The sequence below is a fragment of the Lynx canadensis genome, chromosome A3 (assembly GCF_007474595.2).
Source record: "Lynx canadensis isolate LIC74 chromosome A3, mLynCan4.pri.v2, whole genome shotgun sequence".
NCBI lineage: Eukaryota > Metazoa > Chordata > Mammalia > Carnivora > Felidae > Lynx > Lynx canadensis.
This window is the reverse complement of record NC_044305.1, coordinates 13,805,743-13,818,971: the sequence shown is the minus strand read 5'-3', so window position 1 is coordinate 13,818,971 and position 13,229 is coordinate 13,805,743. Positions and strand designations below refer to the sequence as shown.

Sequence of the window (13,229 nt, the reverse complement as noted above, 5' to 3'; positions counted from 1 at the left end):
CTTGGGGACCAGCATGATGGGCTGTGGAGTTTGGCCTGCCCGGAGGGACTTGGTGAGTATCATGGATGCCTTCCGTGCCTCTCTTCACCAGTCCAAGTAGCACCGTGTCCGTTTTTGTCTCGAAACTGTGGTCTCCTCCTCTCCCCAAGCCTCTGCTTTTGGGAATCCAAACCCAAACGTTCTCTCTCCGCCCGTGTCTCCCTTCCTCTGCTGGGAAGGCTCCCTAGCTCGTTCCAGCTCATTCAGATGACATTTAAAAGAGACCAGGATGTGATTTTTCTAATGGCAAAATACAGTATGAAGGAGGGGAAAGTTTTAATCAAGTGGGTGTATTCTCCGGAGGGGAGCAAGCACTTCATTTTAATTCCTTATTTCCCTTTGATGAAAAGTTTAGTGAATTTTTATTATGTAGAATTTATAAGACGGCTGGGTTTAGGTAATCAGCTTTAATATTTATACTCTTAGGGAAAGAAATAGGAATCATTAGTAAGCATGCATAATTAATGAATAAATTATATTTCCCTTTGTTTTCTTTCAGGTACAAGGAAATGCTAGATCTGGTGATCTCACCCAGCCTCACTGTAAACAGCGATTGTCCGGGTAAACTGAAGCTTAGCCGCACCGACGCCGATGTCTGGACTCTGAGTGACATAGAAGGTAGGCCTCCTGGCGTGAGTTTCGGTGGGACCTGTGTTGGTCCCCCCTGCCCCACCGCGGAAGTTAGTAAGGGACTGGCAGCCTTAGACACGCATCCTTTCGAAAATACCGTCATGATGACAGTTTCTCCTCCCGCCATTGGGATTGTTGCCTCTGGACCAAAAGAAACTTTGGCATGCCCTGCTGACAGTTCCCATCTAGTCGGTAGAGGTGTGAGCGTGCTGGTTCGCGTTCTGAACTTCCTGTCCCGAGAAACGCTGACACTTCCACCGCAGCTAATAGTCAGTTTCGGGTGTGTTACAGGCCCCGGCCCTGGGTGGGTCCTGCGGGGTCCGGGCTCCAGCTCAGGAGTCTGTCCCTCAGCGCTGCCCCCCCCCCCACCCCCCAGCCATCCTGCATCCGGGCAGGCGTCTTGTTTACGAAGGTTTGACGCTGGGACCAGAACTCGTCTGCCTTTGGCTTTCAGGTTGGGTTGGAGTCAAGGAAGCAGAGGAGAGTTAAGCTGTTTAAAAAATTATTGGCAAATGGTGCAGCCGAACTAGTTTTCGCTAGAACAATTCCAGCTATTGTTTGCTCTGTTTGGGATCTGTCAGCCTTCCTGGGAGAGCTGGGAGTTAGCAAAAGGCATTACGCTATTATGTTTAACCATTGGGCTTAACCCTTTAGTCGGGCCCGCTTTCGGATTTGCCGCCGGTGTCCCGGGACCCCGGGCTGACTCTCCTTCGCTGTCTGTGTATGATGCCAGCTCAGGGGGCATCGATCCTGCATCCTGTCATGGGAAACCAGAGCCTTGCGTCTAGTCAAATACAGCATCGCAAGGAATTTGCTTTTAAGCAACGCCAGGCTTCCACGAATAATGATTACCATCACCGGAGCGATGACATTTCCCTCGCATGCTGGTAACAAAGCTGGGATAAGTCAACTAAAGGTACCACCAAGAGGGTCTGGGCTCCCCCCACCAAACCACATGCTAGAGAACACACCCTCATTCTTCGTGGCCCTTTGGAGTGTCCGTGTAAACTGTGCTCTTTGAGAGTTTGAGACAATTTATTAAGCCCTGTTCGAAGACAATCATTCTCTTCTGAGCAGAGGCACTGTTCGACCCAGGACCTCATTTCAGAGCAGGCAAGCTAGGAGGAGGAGGAGGAGGTTGCGGGGGGAGGAAGATCCAAGGCTGAATCCCAGCCCCACTGCTCCCCAGACCGGTGGCCTCGGGCAAATTGTTTAACCTTTCTGAGCCTCCGTTTTCTTACCTGTCAAATGGGGGCATAACCACGACCCACTTCCTAGCCTGCTTACCGCCGCCTGGCACACCGTGGGCGCGTGGTACCGTGGCGGAACTTGCTATCCCATGGTCATTCTCCTCTGAATCAAATAACCACGGTGACTGTAAAACCACAGCTGCAAACTGGCAGCTCGCGACAAGTCTGGTCTTCAGGTATGTCTTTGTTTGGCGTACAACGTCCTTTAAATAAAAGTGAACTTGTACGAATCAGGAGAGTTCACATAAAAATCTGGATTCCTAGGGGCGCCTGGGGGGGCTCAGTCGGTTAAGCGTCCAACTTCGGCTCAGGTCGTGATATTACAGTTCGTGAGCCCGAGCCCCGCGTCGGGCTCTGGGCTGACGGCTCGGGGCCTGGAGCCTGCTTCTGATTCTGTGTCTCCCTCTCTCTCTGCCCCTCCCCCACTCACACTCTGTCTCTGTCTCTCAAAAATAAATAAACACTGAAAATGTGTTTTGAAAACCTGGGTTTCTAGTTGCCCTTGAGATGCTGAGCACGTTAGACGTGCTGGGCCCACATTCCCACCTGGCTGCCACTAGTGGGAGCTGAGGGGCACCTGTCCCTCAGATGGATCCCTGCCACTCCCTTCTGTCCCTAATTTTTGCGAGGCACATACTTTGCGCCAGGCCCTGTGGAACGCAGTGTAACGGCGGATTAACCCTCCTCCTCCTCCCCTGTCACCAGCAGAGCAAATACTCGGCACTTGCTGTGTGCTAGACGTGAATGTACTCACTCACTGAATCCCCACAACCCCAGGAAGGGGGTAGCGTGATTAACCTTGTGTTACAGATGAGGAAACTGAGGCACAGAGGAGTCGAATGGCGTGATTGAGCTGACGCAGTTCAGCGACAGCCAAAATTTGAGCCTAGGTCGTCTGACTCCAAAGCCTGTTCTTCTTATCGGTGCACTGTACCGTTTCTCACTGAATTATGACACCCCTATTAGGCTACGAGCCCATCTTACAGATGTGGAAGTTGAGGCACAGGGGGTTAAATATACAGTAAGCAACCCAGAGACGCACAGCCCTGGTAGGGCCAGGAATCAGACTCAGGCACTCTGGCTCCGGGGTCTCCGCTTGGAAACTGCAGAATCACTTTCTGCCAAACCCCGAAGAGTCCTCGTGCCTCCGATAATCGTCCCTGCACAGCGATAGCACCCGCAGACACCCCATCTCTCTCCTTCTTTTGTGGCGGGGAGCTGTCCGCACCCTCTGCCCTGCCCTGGATGGAGCACGCTGGCTGCTGAGGCGAAGGCTTTGGGGCTGAGTGTTGGGGTGGGGGGAGGTTGCTCCCAAATTCAGAGCAGGCAGGCGCCGGCAGGGGCAGCTTACTCACACACACACACACACACACACCACTTTCCTTCTCCTGAGATGGGTGGTGAGCTCCCCAGCTCCGCAGGGAAGATTCCACCCTAGTTGTGGCCCCAGGTGCCAGATTCGGCCCCCTGGGCCCTTCTTTCGGTGACAGAGGCGTTACTGAGTGACTGCAGGGACCCAGGTCCAGGGAGGACCCCGGGGGGCATGAGCCACGGGGCCTACATTCAGGGGGACTCTGGAGCGAATGTGGAACCGAGAAATGCCCCAGTGGCTCCCACTGCCCCCATGGCTCTGCCTCTAACCATCTGTGGGTCCCTGGTCTCGTCACTCAGCCTCTTGGATCTGTTAAAGGGGGGTAATTATTCCACCGACCTCCCCGAGGTGATACGAAGATGAAATAGTTAAAACACGGAGAGGACTTAGTGTTTCTTAGAAAGTATAGAATAAGGTCTAATTTCCTTACCCTTGGCCACCAGGATCACCTTGTCTGTCCCTGCCAGCCTCTCAAAGTCACCTCCTCCCCGTCCCCTTTGCTCGGGGAACCGAGTCTTTGGACAGAGCCCTGACCTTGTTTCTTTTTCTGTAACTCAGGAGCGTGATTCTGCCCTCGGGGTCTTTGCATATGCTGTTCCCTCGGCCTGGTCTCCCCCTGTCTCTAGGACCGTCTTCTCAGCCATCATTTCTCATCACAGAGGTCTTTCCTATCACATGTAACCGTTCAGTCCCTCATTCAGCAGGTGTTTGTTCAGGCCGGCATTGTTTTAAGCACTAGAAAGTCAGCACACAAAAGCCTCTCCCCTCCCGGAGACTATGCCAGGGGTCTGGCAGGCAAGAGGCTGATAAAACAGTAAATAAGCAAAGTACATAGCATGTCGGACAGTGATACTCACTGTGGGGCAGGGGTGGGGGTGGGGGGGGGGAGGAGGAGAAGCAGGAAAGGAGGATAAGGAATGCAGGGATGTAAGGACGTCCCTGGGAAGGTGACACCTGAGTAAAGACCTTCAGGAGATGAGGGAAGGCGTTCGTGTCCACGTGGAAGGAAGAGGAAACAGCAAGTGCAAAGGCTCTAGGGCAGCAGTGTTCCCAGAGCACCGGAGGGGCAATAAGGAGGCTAGCGCAGCTGGAGCCCAGGGAGCAAGTCTCCGTGGGGGAGACGAGGTCAGAAAGATGGCCAGCTCAGACCTCCCCTGACTTCGAGAGCCACTGACAGGATTGTGGCTTCTACCCTGAGTGAGCCGGGAGCAATGAGAGGGTTTGGAGCAGGGGCTGGGCTCTGTGACCCGCATATTGACAGGAGCCCCCCCCGACTGGGGGTCAGGAGAACGCTGACGTGAGAACAACGGGGGGTCAGGACCGAATGGGAGCCCAGAGACCAGCCAAGAAGGTGTTACAATAGTGCAGGTGAGAGGTGCCAGTACCTTGGATCGGGGCAGGCAGAAGGGCTCAGATTCTGGGCCGCATTTGAGGGGAGAGCCGACAGAACACCCACCCACCCCCGTTTTGGGCCCTGCTGCCTGTCTCCAGCGTCTCCCACCCTCTGCCGAAGGCACACGTGTGTTCTCTCGTTGTTCGTCAGGCTCCCGGCTAGAATGTCAGTTCTCGGAAGGCAGGCCTTGTTGTCTGGGTTTCTCCCCCTGCTGAGAGCACGTGGGACACCGACACTTAGCAGGTGCTTCAGAAATCCTGGCCCAGCGAGTGAGGACAGAAGGTGAAGCACTCCCCACGACGGTGGGACGGCTGAATGGGCGCTCCCCTCTGTAGGCCCCACGCCCCGTACCCCTTGCCTAAAGCCCTTCCTTTTCCTCTGTTTTTCCGTGACATGTCAGTTCCGACTCCCCAACTACCACATAAACACACGATCCTTATAAAGACCCGAAACATCAGACCACATCTCCCCGTGCTCAGTGTCCCCTCCCTTCCCCAGAACCAACCACTGTTACCGCGTTTTGTGCGCAGGCTGAGACCTTTTTGTAAGCCCTCGCATTTGTACCGATTGTATTTATGCGACTTAGGCGTGTATGTTTATGTATATATATTTACAAAGGTACCTTTACTGTAGGAATTAACAGTGTCGCTGGAAAAACTTCTGGAACACAAAAGCTAGCGTGTAATACAGATTTGCTCTAACTTGCTCTGTTCACTCAAGGCGCGTTAAGACATGATTTACCTCTTTTTAGCTTCACTGACTAATACACTAAAGAATGACCCAGTTCATTAAGCCATCCCCGGTCCGTGAACATGAGGTTATTTGTAATTTTTTGCTCTTGCAATCAATGCTGCCGGGCTGTCGTCATGCAGGCTGTTATTTGAACACGTGCCCTCTTGCTCTAGAGAAGATGCTGGTGGTCGTCAGCTTGTTTGATGCACCTGCTGTGCGTGAGGCCCTGGCGACCCGGGAGAGAACCGGACCCACCCGCAGCCTGCCTTCAGGGACTTTGCAGGTCACTGTGTTCCAGGGACCCTTTTTGCATCTCCCCACGGTCCCTGCACGTCACATCCTACAGGGTTTGGGCTCAGCCGGGCCATATGTGTCTTCCAGGTCTGCCACTTGCTCCCTGGGTGAATGTCACCAAATTCCTGTTCTCCCTGAGCCTGTCTCCTCACCTGGATGATGAAGATATGTTTGCTGCACGCGTTTGTTCGTTAAATTGTTCCAGAATGCCTGCCGTGAGCCAGCGCCTGGTGCAGGTGATGGGAATATAATGGTGAAGGAGACAGTCCCCTTCCCAGAGTTCATGTTCTAATGGGAGAGGCAGGTATTGAATTTTTACACAAATATGGGACTTCAGATGGTGGTAATTTCTATGAGGAAATAAAGCAGGAATGTGACAGAGGTGACCTGTATGCAGGCCAGGGTTTAGAAAAGCTTTAGCACGATTATGTTAAAGCCTTTTGCAGAGTGCTCGATGCTTAGAAAACACTCGGTGGAGGTTAGCTCTGTGTCTCTCGCTCTTTAATGTGCATACACTCACCTGGGAACTTTGTTAACTTGCAGATTCTGATCGGGCCTAAGGGTCTGCATTTCTGACAAGCTCCCAGGTGACGCTGATGCTTCTGGTCAACCAGCCACTTGGAGTAGCGAGGTGCTAGCTCCGTGGTTCTCAAATTCTTTTTCATCAAAGTCACCTTGCAAGTTTTGTTGGCACACAGATTGAAGGGCCCCACTGCTGGCTTTGCTGGTTGGGCCTGGGGCCCAAGAATTTGTGTTTCTAACAAGTTCCAGATAATACTGACGCTGCTGGCCCAGGGACCACACTTTGAGAACCAGATTTCTGCACTGGTTTTGAACCTGGTTGCACGCCGGAATCTCCTGGAAGGTTTTAAAAAAAAAAAAATGTCTAAGGCTCATGTCCAGATCCCACCCCCAGAAAATCTGATTTAATTGGTCAGTAGTGTGACGCAAGCAATGGGATTTTTCTAAAGCTCTCCAGACAAGTTTGTTGTGCACTCAGGGTTGAGAACAGTTGTTTTAGATGGCAGATTCCTCCAGGATAAGGACAGTTTTTTATTCCTATGTACGTATTTAAGTTATTGTTCCTGATTAGCAAAGAGCTTAGTCTATGACTCATGGTAGATCCTTAAAAATTATTTATGGATGGATAGGTGGATAGATTAATGGGTGGAAAGGTAGAGGATGGATGGATGGATAATGGATGAGTGGATGGAAGATGGGTGGTTGGGTAGAGGATGGATGTGTGGGTAGGTAGAGGATGGATGGGTGAATGGATGGATGGATAGGTAGATGGATGGATGTGTGGGTGGATGGATGGGTGGATGGATGGATGGATGGATGGATAGGTGGATGGATGGATGGATGGATGGATGGATGGATGGATGGATGGATGGATGATGGATGATGGATGGATGGATGGATGTTTGTATGGGTGGATGGCTGGCTGGATGGATGGATGTGTGGATGGATGGATGGGTGGATGGATGGATCAGTGGATGGATAGATGTGTGGATGTGTGGATGGATAGATGGCTAGATGGATGGATGGATGGGTGGATATGTGGATGGGTGGATGGATGGATGGATAGGTAGATGGATGGATGTGTAGATGGATGGATGGGTGGATGGATGGATGTGTGGATGGATGGATGTGTGGATGGATGGATGGGTGGATGGATGGATCAGTGGATGGATAGATGTGTGGATGTGTGGATGGCTAGATGGCTAGATGGATGGATGGATGGGTGGATATGTGGATGGGTGGATGGATGGATGGATAGGTAGATGGATGGATGTGTAGATGGATGGATGGGTGGATGGATGGATGTGTGGATGGATGGATGTGTGGATGGATGGATGGATGGATGGATGGATGGATGGATGGATGGATAGGTGGATGGATAGATGGATGGATGGATGGATGGATGGATGGATGGATGGATGTTTGGATGGGTGGATGGTTGGCTGGCTGGATGGATGGATGTGTGGATGGATAGATGTGTGGATGGATGGATGTGTGGATGGATGGATGGGTAGATGGATGGATGGATGGATGGATGGGTGGATGGATGGATGTTTGGATGGGTGGATGGCTGGCTGGATGGATGGATGTGTGGATGGATGGATGTGTGGAGGGATGGATGGGTGGATGGATGGATCAGTGGATGGATAGATGTGTGGATGTGTGGATGGATAGATGGCTAGATGGATGGATGGATGGGTGGATATGTGGATGGGTGGATGGATAGATGGGTGGGTGGATGGATGGATGGATGGATGGATATGTGGATGGATGGATGGATGGATGGATGGATGGATGGATGAACACAGGATGGTCTTGAGGAATCACAAATAACTTTAGGCTGATGATTAGCTTTGAATCCTTAGTAAAATCTCCTTATTTCTGTATCTGTAAAATACAGATAATAACTTCCTCTTTGAGTTGTTATGGACACTGATAGAAGACTCATGCCGTCCTTAGCACAGTGCCTGGCTTATAGGAACCACTTGAGAAATATTAGCCATCATTCATTGCTATTCAAGGGAAAATTGGATTTGAATTGTATCCTGTCTTCTGGAAGGAGAGGAAAAAATGTTGCAGAACTAAGAAAGCAAAGCTGAATAGAGAAAACTTTTTCATTTAAAATGCAGATACATTTTGCAGAAGCCAAGGCTGTATTCTCGTTTCCTCTGAGAGGTGAGACCGCGCCCAGGGGACAAGCTGGGCTGTCCGCTCTCAGACCTCCTGCATCTCTTCTGTCCTGGGCACAATAGGGTCTGATTTCAAGTTCCCATCTCACGAGTTCCTGCCTGGAGCTGGCAGATTTCGATTCATCTCCTCCCCCCAGCCAGGTTGAGCTGCCCAGACCTTTGCCAGAGTCCTCACCTGGCGAGAGGCGGATCCGCTTTGCCTCTCCCACCCTTCCGCCTTTCCCAGCTGGCTTCCTGGGGGCCTTAGCACCCCGAATGACCTCTACCTGCATGGAACAGAAATCACACTCTGGGGACGCCAGTGTATTGGGAAGGAAATTGCCAACCCTCTCCTTATGAAAAAGGGCACCGACTATTATTAATTATCAAATGCCTTCCCTGGATAAAGAGCTCTCACCCCTGGCCGTGTCTCCTGGACTTCACACATTCTCCAGCCATTCTCTGCTGTATGTTGGTAACACCTCTCTTGTCGCTCGCTTACTGATTTTTCTTTAAAACTGCTCCCTTTCCGTATATTCATTTTAAGAAGATGACGTAACACCAGCTCCAGAAATGGAAAGTTATGCCTTTGCCGGTCTTGCTGTGATTCTCATACGCATTAAAATAAGTTGGTGATGATTTACACAGAAGAGCGTGTGTTCACATCTCCCCTAAAACCCTCGCGCTCTGGGATTTACGGGCCTTGTTTCTTTCGGTCCTCAGGAACACCCCTATGAGGGACAAATGACTTGTTCGCTGTCACGTAGCCACTCAGTGAGAGTCAAATTTGGGGTGAGCGCTTCCGGACTGCTGATACAGTGCTCTGTCCTGCTGTGGTTGTCCCTGGCCTGAGAGCACCTTAAACCACCCACCCAAGGGACATGAGCTGATTCAGTTTGGAGACTTGTACCTTTTGTAGCAAAGACCTGCCTCAAAACATCTTGCACTAGGAATTGTCTCATCTTATGGGGATCACTTAGAAGTGGCCCCTGGGGTCCAATTAGGCAACATAATAGTGGCTGCTGCTTGCAGAATCATTAGCTTTTTAATCCTCCCAGTGAGAGTTAAAAAAAAAAAAGTGTGAACATTCAAATTGGGCTCCCGGATTCAAGTGGCTTAAGCAAGGGCCCCAGAGAACGGAAAGCTACGAATAGCTCCTGGTGTGGAGCGGTTCCCACTTGGCAGGTGCCTGCCTCTTGCAGTCCCCTGGCAGGCACCTGGTTATGAGGTATTGCCCCATCTTGAGGATGTGAAAACCGAGGCTTAGAGAGAGGCAGTGACAGGCACAAGGTCACACAGTTACCCTGCTGCAGCGTCAGGATTTGTGTTTGGGTCTGACCCCTTTAAGCCCATGTGCTTTTTGGGGGGAAGAACATTAAGTTGACATGTTACAGACATTTGGGTTGTAGATCTGGCCCACGGTAGGTGCATGAATGCACAAAAATGAATGAACAGAGTGTGAATGTCTCCGCACGAGTTCCTTCACACAATCCTAGTCACACAGAAGTGTGCATTCACACACACACACCTAGCTTTGGTTGCCTTGATTGGATCTTATGTCCTGATCCTTTCCATTATCTCCCGGCCCCGTAGGCATTTGAGTTTGTGACTTCTCGAGTGGAGATTTATGGTTACCAACCCGGAACTGGGATACTTTTTAATAATTTGCAGTTCTTGCTTAGCCAGTAGTCCCAAACCCTCACCAGTCAGAAGTGTGGTTTCCCGGGCTGCACGTCAGCACCACCCGGCAGCTTTCTTGCCCTGCCGGCCTGGAGTCTGCGTTCCCACAAGAGCCCCAGGCGAGTCCCGTGGGGGTTAAGCGTCCAGGCGCACTGCCCTGTGCCAACCACTTTCTTCCTTCGCAACTTGTTATAATTGCAATTAAGTACTTACTTGGGCAATTCCTTATTTGCCATCCATCTTCCCCACTAAACAGGACGTTCCTGACTGCTTCAGCTCACTGTTAGAACCCAGTTCCTAGCACACGCCTGGTGCATGGTGGGCCGTGGAATAAGTGAATGGATGAATGAGTTGAGTGAGTGAGTGAGTGAGTGAGTGAGTGAGCTCATTCCAGAGGTTTTGGCCATCTGTTTAGTTAATCCTTCTCCCTCTAGCCATAGGAAGCTGGGGAGGAAGAGGCAGCTTAGAGTTTTAAATTCAGAAGGAAACGGAGGAGGCTGTCTGTTGCTCCCCACTTGAGAGCCAGCTGTCCCGTTTTATGTACCAGCCACCTCTCTGGGACCCATGGTGAGGCTTGGAGATGGGCTACACCGGGTCAGGTCATTACAGCTGCTTTCACCTCTAGCAACGTGGATGTAAGGCTCCCTCAGTGAGTCCTCCGTGGACCTCAACCCCATGCGTCATGGCAAGTTAGGCTGTGGTCGGTGGAAGGCCAAGTCCATCTACCAGGTAAGCTGCCGCTGCTTCTGAATGTGGTGTTTTCACCACCCTGAAGACGCGGGGGACTCACTGGGTGTGGGGCCTGAGGGTCACCTGCCCCTTGTGCTGATGGCCCCGTGTTGTTTTCTTTTCATTGTTTTTTGAATGTTTATTCATTTTCGAAAGAGACAGAGCACAAGCAGGGGAGGGGCAGAGAGAGAGGGAGACACAGAATCGGAAGCAGGCTCCAGGCTCTGAGCCGTCAGCACAGAGCCTGATGTGGGGCTCGAACCCATGAACCGTGAGATCACGACCTGAGCCGAAGTCGGGCACTTAGCCAACTGAGCCACCCAGGCACCCCTTTTTTAATGTTTTCTAATGTTTACGTATTTTTGAAAGAGAGCGAGAGACAGAGGACGAGCAGGGGAGGGGCAGAGAGAGAGGGAGACACAGAATCCGAAGCAGGCTCCAGGCTCCGAGCCGTCAGCCCAGAGCCCGACGCGGGGCTCAAACCCACGAACCGTGAGATCGCGACCTGAGCTGAAGTCGGACGCTTCACCGACTGGGCCCCCCAGACGGCCCTTGATGGCCCCATGTGTTTGTGTTGGGCTCACCATGCGCAGTGTGACCTCCTCCCAGATTGCCAGTTTGCTTGGACTCCTGCTGGCCCCTCCACCAGACTCTGTGACACTCCGGCCTCACGCGGGGACTCGTGACCACAGTCCACCCCCTCGCTACCCCTCCGGCAAGCTGTGGCACCACGGTCGTGCTGCTGTGCAGAGCGTCGTTGCCTTCAGGCAGTGACACTGCGGGGCTGTGGGCAGGGTTGTTTCTGGGCTGCATGGAAAGCTCGGTGGCCCGGCCTCCCGTATCTCCACCCTCAGTGCGTCTGTCGCTCTCTGACTGCCATCGGGGAAAACTGTCAAATACAATGGCATTCAGAAAGTGGTAACGCGAGCAGCCAGGAGATCACCGAAAGACGTCCCGGGCTACCCCGAGGACCCAGTTGTCCCCTGTGACTTGAATGATGATGTTCACTCCGTCTTCCACCTGGGGGCTGGCATCCCGTACAGGACCAGCCTGCCAGGCCCACTTACCAGTATGCAGGTGATATGTGCATATATATGTGCACACAGTCCTCCTGGTCCTTGTGACCTCTGAGGACATCAGCCTTGGACCACAGCAAGAACGCCAGAGGGACAGAGAAGCTCTCTGCTCCCGGCCAGGCCCTGACCCACCTCTGCGTCCAAGGCACTGAACTCCACCGTCCTTGACCCGGTCCCACCCAGGCCCCCTGAAGAAGGGAAGGAGCGTAAGAGCCCCACCTCGTCACGTCCCATCAGGATTCCCGACGAGGTGTATACCATCCCTACCTGGGAAAAAAGGCAGAAGGGAGCAGGGCAGGGAGGGAGATCATTCCCCATGTAATGTACTCATTTCCCAGGTTTTCATTCCCCCACGTGTCCTGGATGAAAAGTTAAATGTGATACCCGCCCAAAAAGATAAAAGCCTGTGTTTCTCAAAAGTCACGCAGTCTGCAGAAGGAAGGTGTCTTGTACTGAATGCCCGTGTCTCGCTTGCACAGGCTTCCCGGGGGTTGCTGGGGCGGGAAAGGGAGAGTCTTGTAGGTTTGCAAAGCAGGGGAGGGAGACCTGCCCGCGTGGGGAAGGCAGGTTACTCAACAATTCAGAGCAGAGGAAGCTGGAGCGAAGCAAATATGCAAATCACGGCACGGAGGTTGGGGCAGAAAGATGCTTCAAATTTACAGAACGCCAGGTTAATCCGAGCCCATAGGAATGTTTGTTTCCATAAGACGCGATTTTTATGAATATTTACATACTTATTTAAGAAATCATATTCGAAATGTTTAATTCAGTAACTTATGTATTACTAAACGCACTCAAAACATGGGCTTTTACCGCTAATGAGAACTGTGTCTGCTTCGGAATGAGACTGTTCATCCTCTAGTCCTGGGGGAGGGCGGGGACGGGATGCTGGAGGTCCTGTTCAGGGCAGCGAACCCCAACCAGGGAAATAAATGAGCATTGAGTGAGCACCTACTGGGTGCCAGGGGCTTTCCTTGGCATTAGACCACAGCTGTTCCGGACACACAGTGAGAAACATATTTTTGCACTCCTCTTCCTCACACACGCACGCGTGCACACGCCTCACACAGCACGTTCTCACGACTGTAACTACAGCAAAAGTCTCATCCAACCCCTTCTTCCCGCGGGCCATCCAGGCTGGTACTGTCCGTTCGGTTTTACCGTTTAGCTCAAGCCGGACTCTCCGAACGGACTTCGGGACTCGCCCACCCTTGATCCGGGGGTTTGGGACTCCGGCAGAACTTAACTCTGCCGGGGACGCGGTTCAGGAAACAGGCTTGGGGCTCCCAATGTGCTTGGGTTCAAGTCCCGGCTCCGGTGCCCATGGGCCGTGCGGCTTGAGTA

The 13,229-nt window shown here is 52.1% G+C and overlaps 1 protein-coding gene across 1 annotated transcript in view; it reads left to right on the top strand.

The window, feature by feature from the left end:
- The first annotated feature begins 544 nt into the window (after positions 1 to 544).
- Positions 545 to 13,229, top strand: part of LOC116737999 (eyes absent homolog 2-like) — a 45,788-nt gene continuing 33,103 nt past the window's right edge. The window contains exon 1 of the mRNA XM_032592733.1: positions 545 to 657. Coding sequence (XP_032448624.1) covers positions 549 to 657 — 109 coding nt within the window. The 5' untranslated portion in view covers positions 545 to 548. The remainder of the gene's footprint in view (positions 658 to 13,229) is intronic.